This window comes from Stegostoma tigrinum, chromosome 2 (assembly GCF_030684315.1).
Source record: "Stegostoma tigrinum isolate sSteTig4 chromosome 2, sSteTig4.hap1, whole genome shotgun sequence".
NCBI lineage: Eukaryota > Metazoa > Chordata > Chondrichthyes > Orectolobiformes > Stegostomatidae > Stegostoma > Stegostoma tigrinum.
The window spans coordinates 127151140-127172280 of NC_081355.1; the positions used below are offsets into that span (position 1 = coordinate 127151140).

At 41.6% G+C, this 21141-nt stretch overlaps 1 protein-coding gene across 11 annotated transcripts in view; it reads right to left on the reverse strand.

Annotated features, from left to right (window-relative positions):
* The window catches only part of znf438 (zinc finger protein 438), a 253656-nt gene that overhangs the window by 59499 nt on the left and 173016 nt on the right, over nt 1-21141 (reverse strand). For 10 of the 11 annotated variants that reach the window (XR_009442880.1, XR_009442881.1, XM_048548856.2 and 7 more), the window contains 2 exons: nt 9074-9199; nt 2778-4890 (listed from right to left, as the gene is read on the reverse strand). Coding sequence is in view for 9 of the 11 variants with exons in the window: in XM_048548856.2 (XP_048404813.2) it covers nt 2778-4890; nt 9074-9199 (2239 nt within the window). In the remaining 2 variants the exon portion in view is untranslated. The remainder of the gene's footprint in view (nt 1-2777; nt 4891-9073; nt 9200-21141) is intronic. The other variant, XM_048548893.2, reaches the window with a different exon arrangement.

The window sequence follows — 21141 nt, forward strand, 5'->3', positions numbered from 1 at the left end:
GAGAACCCACATTTCGGTTTCATAGGAGGTGAGGAAATCCTTGAGTCCAGTGGTCTGGATTTACACCATTGATGGAGGTGTTCCCAATGTGGTACTCGACCCTGACTGTAACAGGAATTTTACATTGTCTATAATGGAGAGCACACCTACATTGACCAGAACAGCATAAGGTAAAGGAGCAGAATAATGCTGTTTGGCCCAATGCAAATGCTCCACCATTTGATCACGGATGATATCTTTCTCAACCTCACTCTCCTCCCTTCTCCCCATAACCCTTGATTCTCTTACTAATCAAGATCCTATCGACCTCAGTCTTAAATACGCTCAATGACTTGGCCTTCACTGCCCTCTGCGTCAATGAGTTCTGTAGATTCACCACCCTCTGGCTGAAGAAATTACTCTTTATCTCAGTTCTAAAGAGTCAGCCCTTCACTCTGAGGCTGTCCCCTCAGGTCTTAGTCTCTCTTGCTAGTGGAATTGATGATATGCCACCAGAACATATTCAGGGAATATAAATTTGAATTCCTGGGACTGGAGAAATATGGGCTGTCATATAAAGTAGGATCTGAAAGGCATTCAGCTTCAGTGTTCAAATGGTACACTTTTGAAGAAAATGCAAGAATGTTGTAACGAATCACAGCACTACATCCCCTGCTCCTGAAATACCCTGAAGAACATCAGAAATATTTGTGCAATCCTGACATCGGTCAGACCTTTTAAAAAGGCAGCATCTGAAACAGTCCAAATTTCCCCAATGCATTGGTAATTTTTGATGGATAAGACAAGGTTCTACTATGGAAAAGTGTGACAGTGCATTCTCTAGAACAACAGGTCATGGTTTTAGGAAAAGAGGCAGCAGATTTAAAACAGATGAGAAAGGATAATTCTCTGAATGGGAGAGATAATGGGAACTGCAGATGCTGGAGAATTCCAAGATAATAAAATGTGAGGCTGGATGAACACAGCAGGCCAAGCAGCATCTCAGGAGCACAAAAGCTGACGTTTCGGGCCTAGACCCTTCCCGAAACGTCAGCTTTTGTGCTCCTGAGATGCTGCTTGGCCTGCTGTGTTCATCCAGCCTCACATTTTATTATCTTGGAATTCTCTGAATGGGTTGTGAATCTGTTGAAGTCACTACCCAGTGTGTGGTAGATGCTGGGGCATCGAGTAAATTTTAGACAGAAATAAACAATTTTTAAAATAGTATTAGGTTGAAGGGTTGTGGACTGTGGGTAAGCAAAGTGGTGTTGAGACTGAGATGAAATCAGCCATAATATTATTAAATGTAGAAAACTCAAGGGAATGATTGGCCTACTCCTAGTTTGTATTTCTTATGCACCAATCAAATTTTCTGCTTACAGATCACCAACCTCTAAATTGTGGGGGACTCTCAGATTGCCGGGTGGCTCTCACAGGTTACATATCCAGCCAACTGTGGAACAACTTGTTGAATGTTGGCAATGCTCTGGGAAGAACTGCGAGGCTTGTGGTGGAAATGTCATAAGCCACCCCAAGACGTTCAATGAACAAAGCTGTCAAGCATCAGAGGGTTAGGGTGAACTTGACCAAGGGGGTTGCTAGAGCATTGGAGGTCTTGGCTAGTAATTAAGAGCCAAGATATCAAAAATACAGTATAACTGGTTGGAATGTTGGCAGTGGTGTCCATATAATTCTGTTTTATGAAGTTTTTGCTATCCAAGTAAATGATGGTTGTCACTCCAGCTTAGCCACTGGGGCTTCACTAAAGCAGTAAGAGAAATGCAAATGAGAAAATCTCTGGTCATTGAAATCCAGTAGGAGCCCTGGAACTACTGGTGGGTATCTTGGAAGAGGATTCCATCAAGGATCCAAAAGGAGAGACTGAAGTATGATGAAGGATTAATTTTAGGATTAACACTAAGACGTTAACACTAAGCACTCAAAATTAGTGCCGTTCTTATACTCAGTTTCTTCAATGTTGTAATGTTACTTGCCTTTTTAACCATTATTTATTGCCACTTAGTGCAAGAAGGGTAATGAGAATCCTTACACAATGGTTGAGTTACCATGGAAACTAACAGACCCAAGCTGAATGTTGAGATAATGGATGTCTGTGCGGAATTAAGAATCCTAAATGTAACCTAAAAACTATTTCTGAGAAGCTTTTTGGGTAACCAAGATGAACTTCTCCCTTGCATATGGTTTCATAAAAGTTTTGCTTGCATGAATTAAGCAGCATCTAGGGAGGTCACTTTAAAATCTCAACAGCAGCTACTAAGGTGGAATCCTGAATGCAAAATTCTCTAAAGAGCTCAAGGAGAAATTTATTCCCATGAACAGTACTAGAGCATATAATATTCTGTCACAGTAAATCAATGACAGGGAAATCACTACATCTTTGAATAGAAAACTGCATAAATATTTCAATCAGAGGAAGACAGAGGACATTAAGAAATGACTCAGATAGTGGACATGGTTATACATTAATGTGGGAAAGAGCCAGCAGCCAGGTGGGCCTAACGGTCACCTCCCTGTTATAGATGTCTCATACTTTACAAAAACATGCCTGAACAAAACTCAATAAGAACCAGCAATGCAACGGCAATACAGAGTGGCAGAAAACTCATCAAATGAGCCTTGAAAGAACAGTGTATTTCTACCTTTATTAAGAATGCACCATTGGATAAAGATTGGAAAAACAATCCTAACAGTTGCAGACCTCAGAATAATGTAAACAAAGATACGACAGGGATAAGCATCTGTATTGCTGCACAATTTTTTTTTAAAAAGAACACTACCTGTCTGACAGAGGCAGATGTTGCGCAGCTCCTAGCAATCCTTCCTTACTGTTTTCATTTGTCTTATTTGGAAGAAGTGAATTATTGGGCTGCTCATTGCTGATTAAGACCTTGTGAATTTCTTTTAAATGAAAAAAGTAGACTCCAATATGTCCAAAGAGCTTTGCACAAAACTCGCAGCACATAAGCTTCTTACGGTGTACTTCACTATGGCACCTTTTCATGTGAGTGCTAAGGCTGCCTGAATGACTGTAGGCCTTGTGACAAATACGACAGCAGTAAGGCCTGCTCTTAGAGTGAATATTCAAATGATCCTGAAGGTGATGTTTAAACTGAAATCCTCGATCACAAACATTGCATTTATATGCTTGTTCATCCGAGACCAACTGACCAGGCAAGTTTCTGTAGTGGCCAGATGTACCGGCAACCTGCACCAAGTTAGCCGTTTTGTTGATTATTGCATCATTTAGTGCAGTTTCTGTTTTTAAACTAGCAAGGTTCTGGACTGTAAACATCCTTCCAGACAATGCTAATGGAGTTACAGCCTGTGTAACTGCTACAGGCTTGGGCATAATGTTACAAAACTTCTTCAGCACTTCAGCTGTTCTGTCTGAATTTTCATTTGTTACTGTTTTCATGTTCATTTTGAAAGTTCCAGAGTCTTGTGGAGAAAAATCAGATTTCATCTTTTCTTCATCTTCCTGCACTCTGCTCAAGAGTGTTCTGGTCTGAAATCTTTTCACTTTGGAAATGGTTACATTATCTGTGATCTTCCTTTTACTTACTAATCTGTGTTTGACTACATTGCTGTTTGGTTTCTTTAGTCGATCTAGAATCCTTTTTTCTGATATACGTGGATCTGTATTGCAGGTTGGCGTAAACGATAATGGGCTACCTGGTTTATGAGCACTGTCTCCATGAAAATCAGAAGCCATACAGATATCCTTAGACATTTCAGCAGCTCCAGACTGATCACTGACTGACAATGCAGTGGGGATTCCTGCCTTGAATTGGGTAGGTAATGTTACAGAAGTTGTCTGATTTTGTCTGGGCTTATGAAAAATAGTGCTTTTCATTCGTGAGTATGGTAAAATAGGAACTTTGCCTTTTGGTGCAGGAGTAGGTGCAATAAACTGAACTGAATTTCCAAAATGCATTAGTGGCACAGAACCAACTGGTCCAGTACACTTAGTGATAAGAGGAGATTGTCGGTCAGTTTGGACAACAGGCCATGTTGAAACGCTGCATGTTGCTGACAGTTGATCCAGACTGGGCTTAGAAATAACTTTTGCTTCCCCAGGCTGTGGCATAGGCCTGTCCACATCAGTTGTTTCATTGTTTTTCAATATGTCATACTTGGATGGGGAAGAATGTTGAAGCATCAGATTTATATCCTGTGGAAGTGTTGCAGGAACTGTAATGTCAGCAGAGACACATCCTGCTTTGTCCACATCAAGCAACAATCCAGTTTTAGGTGCTACGACATTTGAATCAATATTTGAATGGCTGGGCACTGCAGATGGTTGAACCTGTATTGCTGTTGCTCCTGGCATACATGATCGACACTGAAGATTACTTGGCTTCACTACTGCCAGTTTTGAGACTGTTCCTTGCTTCACAGCTGGTTGGGCCCACATCGACTGGTAGCGTGGAATTGGTAACTTCAATTTTTCAGTGGCAGCAACATGAGGTGCGGTCTGCCCAAATGCTACAACTGGTGGTCTATTGATGGCTTGAGAAACTGGTGCCTGACTAGTACAAGAGCCTGTGACTGATTTTCTGACCTTTGAAGATATTTGTGGAGTAGCGGCAGCAACTTGTGGCAGGGCTACAAGTGAGTAAGTTCCCTCTTTTCCAGCAACAGGCATCAGCGCATAGTTCCGAGCTGGCATGATTATGGGCTTTGCATTCTTTGTTGAATATGTATTTGTCTGAATATCTGATAAAATAGTGGGTCCACTAGAAATGCCACTAATGGTGGAAAGAGGTACCATTGAAGAAGCAGATACTGCCATTGGTGATGGACTAACTTTTGGAGCAATGGTCCTGAAATGACCCTTGGTTGACAAACTTTTCTTCTGACAAGTCATAGTGGATGGAGGTCCTTGTGTATCTGTTGAAAAATAAACACAATAAGTAACTAAGCATAATTGTGACTACACTTTCAAGGTAAATGGTATTTTGTTCTATGTTATCTTCTCAAGTCACTATCTTGCAGCACTGAAATTTGACAAGAAATTGCACCCATATTCCGAGCTGAACACAGTCAGTGTGGAGTGACCTCAGTTACATGACGAGAACAATTGCCAAACTAAAGAATATACATCATTTCTGGAAATCCAGGGTTGCTGGTTTCCTGCTGCATAGAGAAAAAAAAATCATGGGTTACTCAACCCCTCTGAGGTGTAGAAGTTGTGCGTTACTTTTTCAAAAAGTATTTATATACATATTTACAATGAGATTTGCTAATACTATCAGATTCAGTGACTAAGTAAGCAAATGCAGCATCGATTCTATATAGTGTGATCCAAAAAAAATCCAAATTGTTTGGTTTGGTATCACTGGCAGGATAGAATGCTGGCAAAGAAATTGGGAGGACTTTCTCCTTACATTGCGCAATTGGGTCTTTACAGTTTACCTGAACCAGTAGAATAGGCCTAAGTTTAAAGTTCTGACAATAAGATTGCACCTCCAACAATATCACAATATCAGTCTGACAGAGAGATAAACAGACTTTACCAACTGAACCTACTTGACAATTCTGAGATAAATTACAAATTTCTTTAATGACCTTCACAAAAAATAACCAGTTGTTCGAACTGGTATTAGCCACACAAGCCAAGAACAATATTGTGAAAGTAGCAATACTTAATGAATAGCAGGTATTCAACCTATTAATGGCTCACTCATCAAAATATTATTACACCAGGAAATGAAGCAACAGAAGAATAAATTTTCACCACACAAGAGGAGATACCTATTAGAAATGAGGAGAGCTGCTCTAGGTCATATATGGCCAAATGTTACGAAAATGTCAAGGATGTGACTGAAATGAACACAGTGGGAAACAGATTGGGAAAATTACCTTAGTTTCTCATCTCACTAAAAACAGCAATTCACATTGTTGATCAGAGGATGTACTTAACCTACCAGCAAGTCACCAATAGCAATTCCAAATTCTTGTGTCATGCTTGTTTTCAACTTAGTCAAAAATTTCTTACAATAATACAACATGGCTTTATGCATGGGAAATTGTGGCTCACTAACTTTTTTGAAGAGGTAACAATGATGATTGACAGAGGTAGAGCGTTAGAAATTGTCTATATGGGCTTCACCAAGGCATTTGATAGGGCTCCAAGTGGTGTTCCGGTTAGATCAAATCCAATTCAGGGGGAGTTAGTTCGCCAATTTGATACAAAATTGGCTTGAAGGTAGATCATAGAAGACGGTGGTAGAGGGTTGGTTTTTTGGACTGCAGGTCTGTGATCAGCAGACTGCATTAAGGATCAGTGCTGGGTCTAGTGCTTTTTGTCATTAATAGAAATGATTTGGATTGGAATAAAGGTGGTATGGATTGTAAGTTTGCAGATGACAGTGAAGAAGGTTATCTTAGAGTCAACGGGACCTTGATTATATAGGCCATTGGGCTGAGGAGTGACAGCTTGATTTTAATTTAGATTAACATGTTGCATTTTAATAAGGCAAACCCGGCAGGACTTACACAGTTAATGGCAAGGACCTGGGAGTGTTGCTGAACAAAAAGACGTAGAGGTTCAGATGCAGAGTTCTTTGAAAATGGAGTTGTAGATAGACGAGATGGTGAAGAAAGCGTTTGACATGCTTGTCTTCATTGGTCAGTGCACTGAGTGCAGGATTTGGGACATCATGTTGCAATTGCGCAGGATATTGGTTGAGGCCACTTTTAAAATAGTGCAAACAATTCTGGTCTTCCTGTTATAGGAAATATGTTGTTAAATTTGAAAGGGTTCAGAAAAGATTTACAAGGATATGGGGCCAGGGTTGGAGGGTTTGAGCTACAGGGAGAGGCTGTACAGGCTGAGATTTTTGTTTTCCTTGGAGAATTGGAAGCTGAGAGGGGACCTTATAGAAGTTTATAAAATCATAAACCACATTGTTAAGGTGAATAGCTAAGTCTTTTTTCTAGGGTAGGGGAGTCCAAATATAGGTGGCATAGAGGGGAAAGATTTAAAAGGGACTCCAAGGAACAACTTTTTCACACAGAGGGTGGTCCATGTATGGACTAAGCTGCCAGAGGTGGTGGTGGAGGTGGGTAAAATTATAAAATTTAAAGGCATCTGGATGGATACATGAATAAGAAGGGTTTAAAGGGATATGGGCCAAATGGGACCAGATCAGTGTAGGGTATCTGGTTGGCATGGACAAGTTGGACTGAAGAATCTGTTTCCATGCAGTATTACTCCTTGACTCTATGCCTCTATAATGAAACATGCTCCAAATGAAAACTTGTTGAAAATCTGCCGCATTTGTATTGTTGGCAATATTATAAATGGCAAGTTTCAACAGAAAGCTGCAAATAGGTTCACATTCTGATCTCCAATAATTGAAAGGGGAAAACTTTTTTTTTGGGAGGTGGGGTTGGGGAGAAAGAAAAATAGGGCAAAATAAACAGAACGAATGAAAACTCAGAATAGTTAATCTAGTGATTTCCAAATCCTTTCTCACTATGACCCCACTTCAAAGCTTAGAAATTGGTACCACTTCAGAGTGATAGAAGGCTCTATGTAAAGTTGTCGAGCACATGCCAGTGGTTCGGCTCACAAGCATTTAAAAGGCTCTACCGGGCTTCATGCTGCCAATCCCAGGAAGTCCAACCACAGGCTTGTTTGGCAGTCATCAATCTGAAATGCCTCAGCACACACGACCACAATTGATTGTCCCTCAGCCCCAGTGGAGGTAACAATGCCTGGTTTAGGAATCTCTGGTTAGCATTCCCAGAGGAGACAGTGTCTTCAATGTATAGTAGTGCAGAGATATCCGGTCTCAGCCTATAAGTTGCATGGAGACTGTGTTCTAATCTAAGCTAGTAAATTAAATATTGCCTAGTTGATCCTTTCTGCACATAGCTGAGAGAAGATTAGCAATTTTATTGAGAAACACTGCTTTGAAAAACTCACCAAAGAACTACAGGTAAAGGCACTGAATCCAATATTTTTAAGAGCACCAGTTCTCTGAAGGGGTTTGGTCCCGCTTTCCTGACTGCTCTTCATATACATGTAAAACATCTTTTCAAATTTTAAACCATTTCCCTTCTGAGAGTTTTAAAAAACTTCTTTAAAAACTTTTTAAAAATTCTATTTCTGGAAGACTCACAAAAACATTAAATTCTAACCTTCTGCCCCATGGTTTGAAACAATGGTTTTAAACTTATGTCTTTGACTGTTTCAGCAACTCATGGAAACATTTCTAAAAATCAAACAGAAACACCGATGATCCCACGGGGTGATGTAAACTGGAATGCAGTTCATGCTACTCTCTTTCAGTTGACTTGCCTGAAGAATCCACTGGCCTCCTGAACACTATTTTTATATTTACTTTACTTCTGGAGTTACATTAAACAGTCTGTTACCGTCGCTACCTCTCATCTCCGTGAAACCTCCAAAGTATACCATAACTACCCAGGAGGCTCAAGGACACAAATACTTTAAATGTCTTTGTAAAGTATTTTACTTGACTTTTATGCAAAGTTACCAAAACAAACTTAAAACTGTCTATAATGTTAATTTAAGATTAATATTTCAAATATATATCTATTTGCGCAAAGATTTATCTAATCTTAAAACTCTACTACCTCCCAATTTGAGAGTTTTGCTTCCTTACTTGATTAAAAGTAGTTGCACTCTTACTCTCTATTTGCTTTCGATTTCCTAACTCTGCCTCTGAGATATTGCCTGTTTGTTTCTCTCTTTGAAATCCATCACACACAGAGATATACTTCCTTTCTACATCTCATAAAATACATTTATGTTAAATAGTTTAAAATACATTGAGTGTGTGAGCTGTGCTTTTGCACAGCTTTGCTGATAGGTATTTTATATAGTTTTAAAAAAAACATGAGCAACAAACAATGGATGTTACAATCAAAGTTACTGTACATGAAAATTAATTGTTGTGTAAAGGCTCATTGCGACTCTTCATCAATTCATCCAGTATTTTCTCAAATAAATTTCTTAAAACATTTTTTTGTCGGGCCATGGCATAATTTTATCGTGGTCAACACTTCTCTAAGCACTAATTCAGATTCTGCAGCATTTTACCTTTGTCCTTATGTACACTGTTAGGCCCATCTGTCATTCCAGCAGGCTTCTCTTGTGTATGTTGACCAAATGTAGTTGGCAATACTCGCTGTTTCTCATTTTGATTTAAATGAAATAACTGCAGTCCTGTAACAGTAAGTAATCAGTCACAAACCAATCTCCAAGGGTTTCAAGCAATCAAACTAAATCCTAATGCTGCCAATATCCCTTGTAAAAATTCACTGGATTCCAGATCAGTAATTGAAAATATTCAAGTTATGATTTTAGTCACTGGAAAAGAAAATCATTTTTTTTAAAACAAGGCGCTTCTAGATGTTTGTGGTAACACCATTCTGTGATTCCATCCATTTACAATTAGACTTACTGATTTACAATGATTGAATTATGCTATACATGAGCTTTTAGTGATGCCACTGTGATCCCATCCATTTTCCATTAAATGTACTAATTAGTAGCCTTGGAAATAAGCCAATTACCACCTCAAGTATGTCCCACACTGTATACAGAATTCTTCAGCCATGAGTGGGTCATTTCTGGAATGTACTGCCTTAAATATTGTGGAAAACAGGTACAATTCAAGCATTTAAAGGGCATTAGACTGTTTGAAAAGAATTGAAGAGTCAGTGCAGACACAATAGGCTAAAATGTTCTCTTTCTGCACTATAACACTTTTAGCATTCTGTAAATTTGTGACATGATAATTTTTAATTTTTTGTGAAACAATTAGAATAGAATCAAGGTAAGTAACATAGTGTTAGGAAAAGACAGGTTTTTCTATTTTAGGCACACAGGTCACCAAAAGCACTTCCAAGTCAGGTAAAGTAATTTTAGAAGCAAAGTTAGTTCCCTCTAGTCTGTCCAAATGACGCACTTCAACCCAAATCTCAGAAAAGCAAAAAGGATGGTTTTTAATTTAAAAACAGCAAGCTAATTAGAAAAAGGCAGGCAAGAGCAAGTCACAAAACGAGGTAACTCTGAATTACACAGCATCTATTTCAACACAAGGGGTCTTATAGGTAAGGTAGATGAACTCAGGGCATGTATGGGAAAATGGAACTGGGACATCAGAGAAGTTACAGAAATATGGTTGAGGGAGGGACAAGACTGGCAGCTCAATGTTCCATGCTTTAGATACTATAGGAAGGATAGAAAAGGAGAGGCAAGAGAGGAGGGGGAAAAAGGCATTTTTAATTAAGGAAAATATTACTGTTATACACAGACAGGATATTTCTGAGGAACTGTCCAGTAAAGCTGTATGTATGGAACTCAGAAATAAGAAAGGGATGACCACCTTGACAGAACTGTACTATAGGCCCCCCAATAGTCAGAGGGAAAGTAAGGAACAAGTATGTCAAGGGATTTCAGATATATAAGTGATCATTTTCTAAACCCGAGACGCTATCCTTGCAGGGCCTCCCACCATCCACCTCCTCTAACTTTATACACCAGGGACAAATCAGGTAAGCTTCTATTTTTGTCTATACTTTCTGATAAGGGGGCTAGCAGGGATGGCAGTGCAGGTCGAGGAATGTTCCTCCTGCATGATGTTTGAGGTGAGGGACGACATTAGTGTCCCATCCAAGTATATCTGCAGGAAGTGCACCCAACTCTTGCTCCTCCAAGACCGCGCTAGGGAACTGGAGCGGGAGCTGGATGAACTTTGGATCATTCGGAGGGCAGAGTCTGTGATAGACAAGAGTTACAGGGAAGTAGTTACTCCTAAGCATGAAGAAAGCTGGGTAACTGTTAGAAGGGGGAAAAAAGCAGTCAGTGCAGGGATCCCCTGTGGTCATACCCCTGAAAAACAAGTATGCCATTTTGGATACTGTTGGGGGGGGGGGGGGGGGGGGGGGGGGGGGGGGGGGGAGGAGAGAGAGAGAGAGAGAGACTTACCAAGGGCACGCACTGGGGAGCGGATCTCTGGCACAGAGTCTGTCCCTCTTGCACAGAAGGGAAGGGAAGGGGGGATAGGAAGCGAGTGTTAGTCATTGGGGACTCAATAGTTAGAGGGACAGATAGAAGGTTTGTTGGGAACGAACGAGACTCACAGTTGGTGTGTTGCCTCCCAGGTGCCAGGGTCCATGATGTCTCGAATCGTGTCTTTGGGGTCCTGAAGGGAGAGGGTGACCAGCCCCACATCGTGGTCCACGTAGGTACCAACGACTTTGTACAAAGAGGGATAGGAATGTCAGGCAGGATTTCAGGAAGCTAGGGTAGAAGCTGAGAGTTAGAACAAACAGAGTGGTCATCTCTGGTTTGTTACCCGTGCCACGTGATAGCGAGACAAAGAACAGGGAGAGATATCAGCTGAACACATGGCTGCAGGGATGGTGCAGGAGGGAGGGCGTCAGGTACATGGGCAATTGGGGCTCATTCTGGGGAAGGTGGGACCTCTACAAACAGGACGGTCTCCACTTGAACCAGAGGGGTACTAATATCCTGGGTGGGAAACTTGCTAGTGCTATTCGGGTGGATTTAAAGTAGCTCGGAAGGGGGATGGGAAACTGAGGTGTAGTTCCTGTGCACAGGAGCAAGACAGTAGAGAGGACATGGACAGGGTTTCACTGTCACAGGGGTGTGCTGGCAGACAGCAAGCTGGTTTGAAGTGTGTCTATTTCAACACCAGGAGTATCCGGAATAAGGTAGCTTGCAGCATGGATAGGTATGTGGGACTTCGATGTTGTGGCCATTTCAGACTCATGGACGGAGCAGGGTCAAGAATGGATGTTGCAGGTTCCAAGGTTTAGATCTTTCATTAACATCAGGGAAGGTGGTCAAAGCGGGGGAGGTGAGGCTTTGTTAGTCAAGGACAGTACAACGGTGGCTGAAAGAACTTTTGATGAGGACTCGTCTACTGAGGTGGTATGGGCTGAGGGCAGAAACAGGAGAGGAGAGGTCACACTGCTGCGAGTTTCTTATAGGCCTCCACAAAGTTCCAGGGATGTGGAGGAGAGGATTGGCAAAACGATTCTGGGCAGGTATGAAAGGAACAGGGTGGTCATTGTGGCAGGCTTGAACTTCTCTAACATTGACTGGAAATGCTATAACTCTAGTACGTCGGATGGATCAGTTTTTGTCCAATGTGTGCAGGACGGTTTCCTGACACAGTATGTCGAAGGGCCGACAAGAGGAGCGGCCAAACTGGATCTGGGACTTGGTAATGAACCAGGACAGGTGTTTGATTTAGTGGGAGGTGAACACTTTGGAGAGTGTGACCATAATTCAGTTATGTTTAACTTAGCGATGGAAAGGGATAGTGACATGCCACAGGGCAAAAGTTATAGATGGGGGAAGGGCAATTGTAATGCGATTAGTCAAGACTTAGGAGGCATAGAATGGGGTAGCAAAATGCAGGGGACGGGGACAATTGAAATGTGGAGCTGGTTTAAGGAACAGATATTGCGTGTCCTTGATAGGTATGTCCCTGTCAGGCAGGGAGGAAGTGATAAGCTAAGGGAACCGCGGTTTACTAAAGAAATCGTATCTTTTGTTAAGCGGAAGAGGTCGGCTTATGTGACGATGAGACGAGATGGTTCAGATGAGGCGATGGAGAGTTACAGATTAGTTAGGAAGGAGTTAAACAGAGAGTTAAGAAGAGCAAGGAGGGGACATGAGCAAACATTAGCAGGTAGAATAATGGAGAACCTTAAAGCTTTCTATAGGTCTGTGAGGAATAAGAGGATGATTAGGGTAGGAATAAGGCCAGTCAAAGACAGAAGTGGGAAGTTATGTGTGGACCCTGTGGAGATCGGAGAGGTACTAAACGAATATTTCTCATCTGTTTTCACTCAGGAAAAGGAGAATATTGTAGAGGAGAAGACCGAGTTACGAGCTACTAGAATTGAAAGGATTCAAGTTAGTAAGGAGGAGGTGTTATCAATTCGAGAAAGTGTGAAGGTAGATAAATCCCCTGGGCCAGATGGGACTTTTCCGAGGATTCTCTGGGAAGCTAGGGGGGTGGTGGTGGAACCTTTGGCCTTGGTCTTTGAGTCCTCATTGTCTACAGGTTTAGTACCAGAGGACTGGAGGATTGCAAATGTTGTGCCCTTGTTCAAGAAGGGCAGTAGAGATGCCCCAGGTAATTATAGACCTGTGAGCCTTACGTCTGCTGTCGGAAAAGTTTTGGAAAGGATTATAAGAGATAAGATTTATTATCATCTAGCAAACAACAATCTGATTGGAGACAGTCAACATGGATTCGTCAAGGGCAAGTCGTGTCTCACAAACCTCATTGAGTTTTTTGCAAAGGTGACCAAGCATGTGGATGAAGGTAGGGCAGTTGACGTGGTGTACATGGACTTCAGTAAAGCCTTTGATAAGGTTCCAGAAGGTAGGCTATTGGAGAAAACACAGAGGGATGGGATTGAGGGAGATTTGGCAGTTTGGATTAGAACCTGGCTTTCTGTAAGGCGGCAACGAGTGGTGGTTGATGGAAAATATTCAGCCTGGAGTCCGGTTACTAGTGGTGTGCCTCAAGAATCTGTTTTGGGACCACTGCTGTTTGTCATTTTTATAAATGACTTGGACGCAGGCATAGGTGGATGGGTTAGTAAGTTTGCAGTTGACACTAAAGTCAGTGGAGTGGTGGACAGTGTGGAAGAAGGTTGCAGGGAGACTTGGATAAACTGCAGAATTGGGCTGAAAGATGGCAAATGGAGTTCAATGCGGATAAATGTGAGGTGATTCACTTTGGAAAGAATAATAGGAAGGCAGAATACCGGGTAAATGGCAAGATCCTTGGTAATGTGGATGTGCAGAGGGATCTTGGTGTCTGTGTACATAGATCCCTGAAAGTTGCCACCCAGGTTGATAGTGCTGTTAAGAAGACTCACGGTGTGTTAGGTTTTATTGCTAGAGGGATTGAGTTCCAAAGCCATGCTGTCATGCTGCAACTGTACAAAATGCTAGTGCGGCCTCATTTGGAATATTGCGTGCAGTTCTGGTTGCCCCATTACAGGAAGGATGTGGAAGCATTGGAAAAGGTGGAGAGGAGATTTACAAGGATGCTGCCTGGTCTGGAGCGAAGGCCTTATGAAGAAAGGCTGAGGGACTTGGGTCTGTTCTCATTGGAGAGAAGGAGGCTAAGAGGGGATTTAATAGAAACATACAAGATGATCAGAGGATTAGATAGGGCAGACAGCGACAGTCTTTTTCCAAGGATGATGACGTCAGCTTGTACGAGGGGATATAGCCACAAATTGAGGGGTGATAGATTTAAGACAGGTATCAGAGGCAGGTTTTTTACTCAGAGTGGTAAGGGCGATGAACACCCTGCCTGCCAATGTAGTTAACTCAGCCACGTTATGGGCATTTAAAGAGTCCTTGGATAAGCATATGGGTGATGATGGGATAGTGTAGGTGGATGAGCTTAGATTAGTTCACAGGTCAGCACAACATCAAGGGCCGAAGGGCCTGTTCTGCGCTGTAATGTTCTATGTTCTATATGTACAATTAATAGGGTTCTGATACTAGGGGATTTTAACTTTACAAACATGGACTGGGACTGCCATAATGTTAAGGCTTCGATGGTGAGGAATTTGTTCAACGTGTTCAAAAAAATCTTCGTTATCAATAAGCAGGTGTACTGACTAGAGAAGGAGCAAAACTTGACCTTCTCTTGGAAAATAAGGCATGGCAACTAGGGACAGAATAGGGCCCCATAAAAATCAACAAGCTCGGGGCGGCATGGTGGCTCAGCAGTCAGCACTGCGGGCTCACAACACCAGGGACCCGGGTTCGATTCCTGCCTCTGGCGACTGTGTGGAGTTCGCACATTCTCCCCGTGTCTGCGTGGGTTTCCTCTAGGTGCTCTGGTTTCCTCCCACAGTCCAAAAGATGTGCAGGCTAGGTGGATTGACTATGCTAAATTGCCCAGAGTGTTCAGGGGTGTGTGGGATACTTCAAGGGGCGGTGTGTGGACATGTTAGGCCGAAGGGCCTGTTTCCACACTGTAGGGAATCTAAGCTAAAAAAAAGTCATCTTGCGTGTGGAATCAGAGGAGACAGGAGAGATACTGAGGAGATTGGAGAGATACCAAACAAATATTTTGTATCAGTTTGTGTTTTAGAAAAAGAAATGGGGGATAGGGAACGCGGGGAAATATATATTGGTGAGTTGAAAACAGTCCACATTACAGAAGACGAAGTGCTGGAGATCCTAAGAAAAAACATAAAGGTGAATAAATTTCCAGCATTTGATCAAATGTGTCCTAGAATGTTGTAGAAAGTTAGCGAAGAAATTGCGGGGCTCCTCGCAGTGATATTTGTATCATCTACAGCCACAGGTGAAGTGCCGGATGACTAGAGGGCAGCTAATCATGTGCCTTTATTTAAGAAAGGCTGTAGGGAGAAGCCTAAAACCTATAGATGTGAGAGTTTGACATCAGTGGTGGGTAAGTGGTTGGAGGGAATCCTGAGAGGATTTATGTGCATTTGGAAATGCAAGGACTAATTAGGGACAGCCAGCATGGCTTTGTGCACAGGAAATCGTGTTTTACAAACTTGATTGAGTTTTTTTGAGGATGTAACCAATAAGATTGACGAAGGTAAAGCCGATGTTTTCTAAAAGACTTTGACGAGGCTCTGCACGGTGGACTAATTAGAAAAGTTATATTACATGGGATTCAGGGAGAGCTTGTCAAAATTGGTTTTATGGTAGAAGACAGAGGGTGGTGGTGGATGGTTGCTTTTCAGACTGGAGCCCCGTGACCAGTGATGTTCCGCAGAGATGGGTGCTGGGTCCCTATTGTTTGTCATTTAATTAAACGATTTGCATTAGAATTTAGGAGCCATAGTTAGTAAGTTTGCTCTTGACATCAAAACTGCTGGTGTAGTCGACAGTGAAGGAAGTTATTTAACATTATAAAGGGATCTTGATCAATTGGGCCAATGGGCTGAGCAGTGACAGATGCAGTTTAATTTGAATAAATGCGAGCTATAGAAATTTAATAAAACCAACAAGGGCAGGACTTACATAGTTAATAGTAGGGCCCTGGGTAGAGTTGTTGAACAGACAAATCTAGGGGTTCAGGTACATAGTTCTTTGAAAGCTGCGTCACAGCTAGACAGCTATGGATGATTAAGAAGGTGTCTAGTATGCTTGCTTTCATTGTTCCGACCACTGGGTAAAGGAGTTGGGCTGTTATGTTGTACAGAAAGTTGGTGAGGCCACTTCTGCAGTACTATTTACAGTTCTGGCTGCCCTACTATAGGAAGGATATTATTAAATTGGAGAGGGTTCAAAACAATATTTACCAGGATACTGCTAGGACTGGAAGGTTTGTATTATAAGGAAACACTGGATAGACTGGGACTTTTTCACTGGAGTGGAGAAGATTGACGGATGACCTTATACAGTTTCATAAGATCATGAAGATAAGGTGAATAGCAAAGATCGTTTCCCAGGGTGGGGGGGAGAGAGAGAGAGGCAGAGACAGAGACAGAGAGACAGAGACAGAGACAGAGACAGAGAGAGAGAGAGAGAGAGAGAGAGAGAGAGAGAGAGAGAGAGAGAGAGAGAGAGAGAGAGACAGAGAGAGAGAGAGAGAGAGAGAGAGAGACAGACAGAGAGAGAGATGGGGGGGAGGGAGTGGGAGAGCGTGAGAGAGAGAAAGAAAGAGAGTGGGAGAGCGCTCAAAACAAGGACCCGTATTTCTCAGGTGAGAGGAAAAAAGATTTAAAAGGGACCTCAGGGGCAACATTTTCACATGGAGAGTGATTCGTGTGTGGAATGAACTGCCACAGGAAGTGGTAGATGCAGGTACAGTTGCAACATTTAAAACAAATTTGGAAAGTTTCACATATAGAAAAGGTTAGAGAAGCGGGTCAAATGCAAGCAAAGTGGGACTAGTTTAGTTTGGGAAATCTGGTTGACATGGACGAGTCAAATCAAAGGGTCTGCTTTTGTACTGTACAACTCTATAAGTTATTATCAAAGATAACTAATTATTACTTATATTGATATACAAAGCTAATATGTTTCCCACTGCCAAGGAAAAGAGGGTACAGGAATCCATTTTGAGACTGAAGCTTTCAAGAGAGCATTGGATGATTTTTTGGATAGTAATGCTTAGCAGGGAAATCAGGTAGAGATAGGAGATTGGAACTAGATAACGAGCACAATAGGCTTCTTTCTCTATCATAATGATTCTGTGATTCTGAGATCAGGTTACAGACTTCCCTTTAAACCCAGGATATCATGGATAGATGGCAGACTCTTGATTAGTGTGGTCTACAGCAAATTGCAAAGAAACAAAATCAATAAATTGAACCAGCCAGGTCACATTTTAAGTAGAGAAAATGCTCAACCCGTAACTCATATTGATAGATGCTTCTGGAATTAGAGGTTGCCCAGCTGGGAAAGTAATAGAGAAGCAACTCATTGGAACTTGGGAACACCCAAGAACTGTTCATGATAAAAACTGTTATTCCTTGGAGTGTGCAGCGTGTAATATAGGTACCTTTTGTTTGTATAATTTAAAGTACAAGTTGCCTGCAAAAGAAAACGGTACTTAGTCAATAGAAATTTTATTTGTTTAGACTTAGGATGTAAAAAAAATTACTCTTTTGGACATGAACTGGAAATTTGTATTTCTCTTTGTATGTTATCAGCCCTTATGGAGATCACAACACAATAAAGACTTAGCATGTGTGATATTGCTGCATGGAAATTAACCAACTGCTCGGTAAGCACAACATTCCCCATGCATTAATCCAGTGTGCTATCAACTTACTGGAAAGAAGCTTGTAATACAATGAATCTCTCAAACTAAATTGGTGTTTTGAAAATCACTCAGCTACTTGAATATTCTGCTTTTTAAAAAATTGCCGTGTATACAACAGAAGCTCAAAGGTGTTGAAAAACAAATAAATCAAATGCGAAGACTGGGTGAACTTGGGCAAGATAAGATAAAGTTCAAATGAAGTTTAAATAAAAGAAGATCTCTTTTTCTCTCTCTACAAATGTTACCAGACATACTGAATTTCTCAAGCACTTCCGGTATTTATTCAAGATAAAGGTAATCTCCTTTTGTTTAGATGCATTCATTAAGAATTAGGACTGTACGCCTTACTCTAACAACCCAACTATGAGTGGGCATATCAATGCGATGCACAGTCAGAGTTCCAAAAATGAAACCACGGCAAAGATGGTGTCACAAGTGATTGTTACACACCTGATCTCCTCTTTCCACAGCACTTTGATAAAGGGGCAACACTTCACACTGATTACTTTACACTTGCCAGTATTGTTAAGAAATTGGAAATCAATAAATGAAAATACCGGAATAATGAAAACCCTTCTTGAAAGTACAATGTAACCCTGATTAACTACCATCAATTCTTAAATAAATAATTAAGGCACTGACAATACAAATTTAAATTCGACAGAATCTCAGCTTTGTTTGCGACTCAGCACTCATACATTCCATGATCACAGAACCTTTAGGGGTTAAACGGAAGAAAATACCAGTATCTCTGGCATTCTAAACTTGAAGTGACATTTCATGCAAGCCCAGGCTGCAGACATTATCATATGGAAAAGAACTTTACCACAGAGCCTACAGCAAGGTATGGAGACTGAAACCTGCCAAACCTATCCTATCCCAGCTAGTAATCCAGAACACCAGGCTAAGGTTCTGAAGATTTGGGTTCAAATCCCATCATTGCATTGGTGAAATCTGAATTTAGATTAAAAGAAAATCTGAAATTAAAAAAAATTCTAGTAGTGACCACATAGCCACTGTCAACTGGTGTAAAATTCTGGATAGTGTCCTTTAGAGAAGGAAATCTGCCATCTTTACCTGATCTGGTCAACATATGAATCCAAACACACAGCAATGTGGTTGATTCTTAACTGCCCTCTGGATATTTTGAGATGGTCAATTACTTGTCTAGCCAATCCCATTAAAGAATAAAAAAAAGTCTGAAAATTCCATTGGTTCTGTCACGTACATTCTCAGTCTAATGCAACAAGAAAGTCCCTGGTTTATGAACTAAAAGATCATTCAAAGTCAACCTGAGAAAGGCATCATGCTCATCCAGTTTTTTTCCATTTATATAACACGCTCTATCCACCTCACTCTTTGTCCTCTGCACCTTATACAGACTCCTCTGATGGGAATATAAAAAAAATTGGAAATCATATAACACCAGGATATAGTCCAACAGGTTTATTTGAAATCACAAGCTGTCAAAATGCAGCCCCTTCATCAGGTGAAGTCACTCCAGTCTCCAACATCGGCACCTCCACGTTATCGGGAATATGAAAGGCAGATTAGCTGGCAAAGAACAGGTTGGTAAGTCTCAGCCTCCATATCTAGCCACAGGCTCTGTGGCAAGGTTCTTTTCCAAATGGTAACATTGCGTTTTCAACAAAACACGTGAAAATACAACTATACAGAGCAAAACACTGGGGAGGCAACAGCCTGTTGGTATTATCGCTGAACTGTTAATCCAGACACCCAGGCAGTGTTCTGGGGACTTAGGTTTGAATCCCACCATGGCAGATGATGGAATTTGAATTCAATAACTATAGTAATGCCCTTTAGGGAAGGAAACTGCCATCCTTAACTGAGCTACTTGTGGGTCCAGATCCACAGCAATGTGGCTGACTCTGAACTGTCCTCTGGGCAATTAGTGATGGGCAATAAATGTTAGCCTAGACAGTGGCGCCCTCACCGGTGAATAAATAAAGGAAAAAAGAACATGGTCAGGGATATTCAAATCCTCCAGGTGTCAAATGGGAGCCAACTTCTGCAGGGCTAGTGATATTTAAAACTCAATATACTCACAATCGTATACCTATCTTGTGTTTTTTTTATTCTTTCAAGAGATTTTCGGCATTTAATTAACAATTCGGACTTAAATGTAAAGGTATCATCAAATGTTCGTAGCCTCATTGTTCATAGTGAGGACGATAGCTGAAGACTGCAGTAAGATAGCAATGGACTGCTCAGGTGGACTGAAAACTGGCAAATAGAATTCAACCCACAGAAATATGGGATAATGCATTCAGCTAGGGCAAACAAAGCAAAGCAACATATAATTAATGCAAGAACACTGAAAATACTTTGAAAGTACCAGGACAGGATAATAAGGTGGGTAAAAAGGCATTTGGGATCCTTTCCTTTATTAGCCAAGGTATCGCAGATGACAATGTAGAGAAGTTAAGCTGGAGCTATCATAGAATCCCTACAGTGTGGAAACAGGCCCTTCAATCCAACAAGTCCACACTGATCCTCACAGCATCCCACCCAGACCTATTCCCCTATAAACCATCTAAATCTACACATCCCTGAACACTATCAGCAATTTAGCATGGCCAATCCACCTAGTCTGTACATCTTTCAACTGTGGGACGACAATGGAGCACCTGGAGGAAACACACATTGACTTGGGGAGAATGTGCAAATTCCACACAGACAGTTTCCCGAGGGTGGAATCGAACCCGGGTACCTGGTGCTGTGAGGCTGCTGTGTTAACCACTGAGCCACCGTGCTACCCTTTATCATTATCTAAGCCACAAGTTGAGTACTATTTGCAGTGTTGGCACTAGAGCAGGTCAGCTGCCAGGAATACTGCTGCGAATAACTCACGTCCTGATCCTCCAAAGCCTGTCCGTAATCTACAAGGCACAAGTCAGGAGCGTGACAGAATACTTCCACTACCCTGGAGACTGCAGCTCTAACAACACTCAAGCAGCTTGACTTCATCAAGACAAAGTACCCACTTGATTGGCACCATATTCATAAATATCCACTCCCTCCACCACCGAAGCACAGTAACAGCAGTATCTGCTATCTACAAAATGCACTGCAAAAATTCACCGAAGATCCTCAGACAGCATCTTCCAAACCTACAAACATGTCCATCTAGAAGGACAAGGGCATCAGATACATGAGAACATCACCACCTGCAAGATCCCCTCCTAGCCGCTCACCATCCTGACTTGGAAACATATCCATTCACCATTGCTGGGCCAAAATCTTGGATAACCCTCCCTAACGATATATGGACTGTAGCTGTTCAAGAAGGCACTTCATCACCACCTTCTCCAGGGTAATTAGGGAT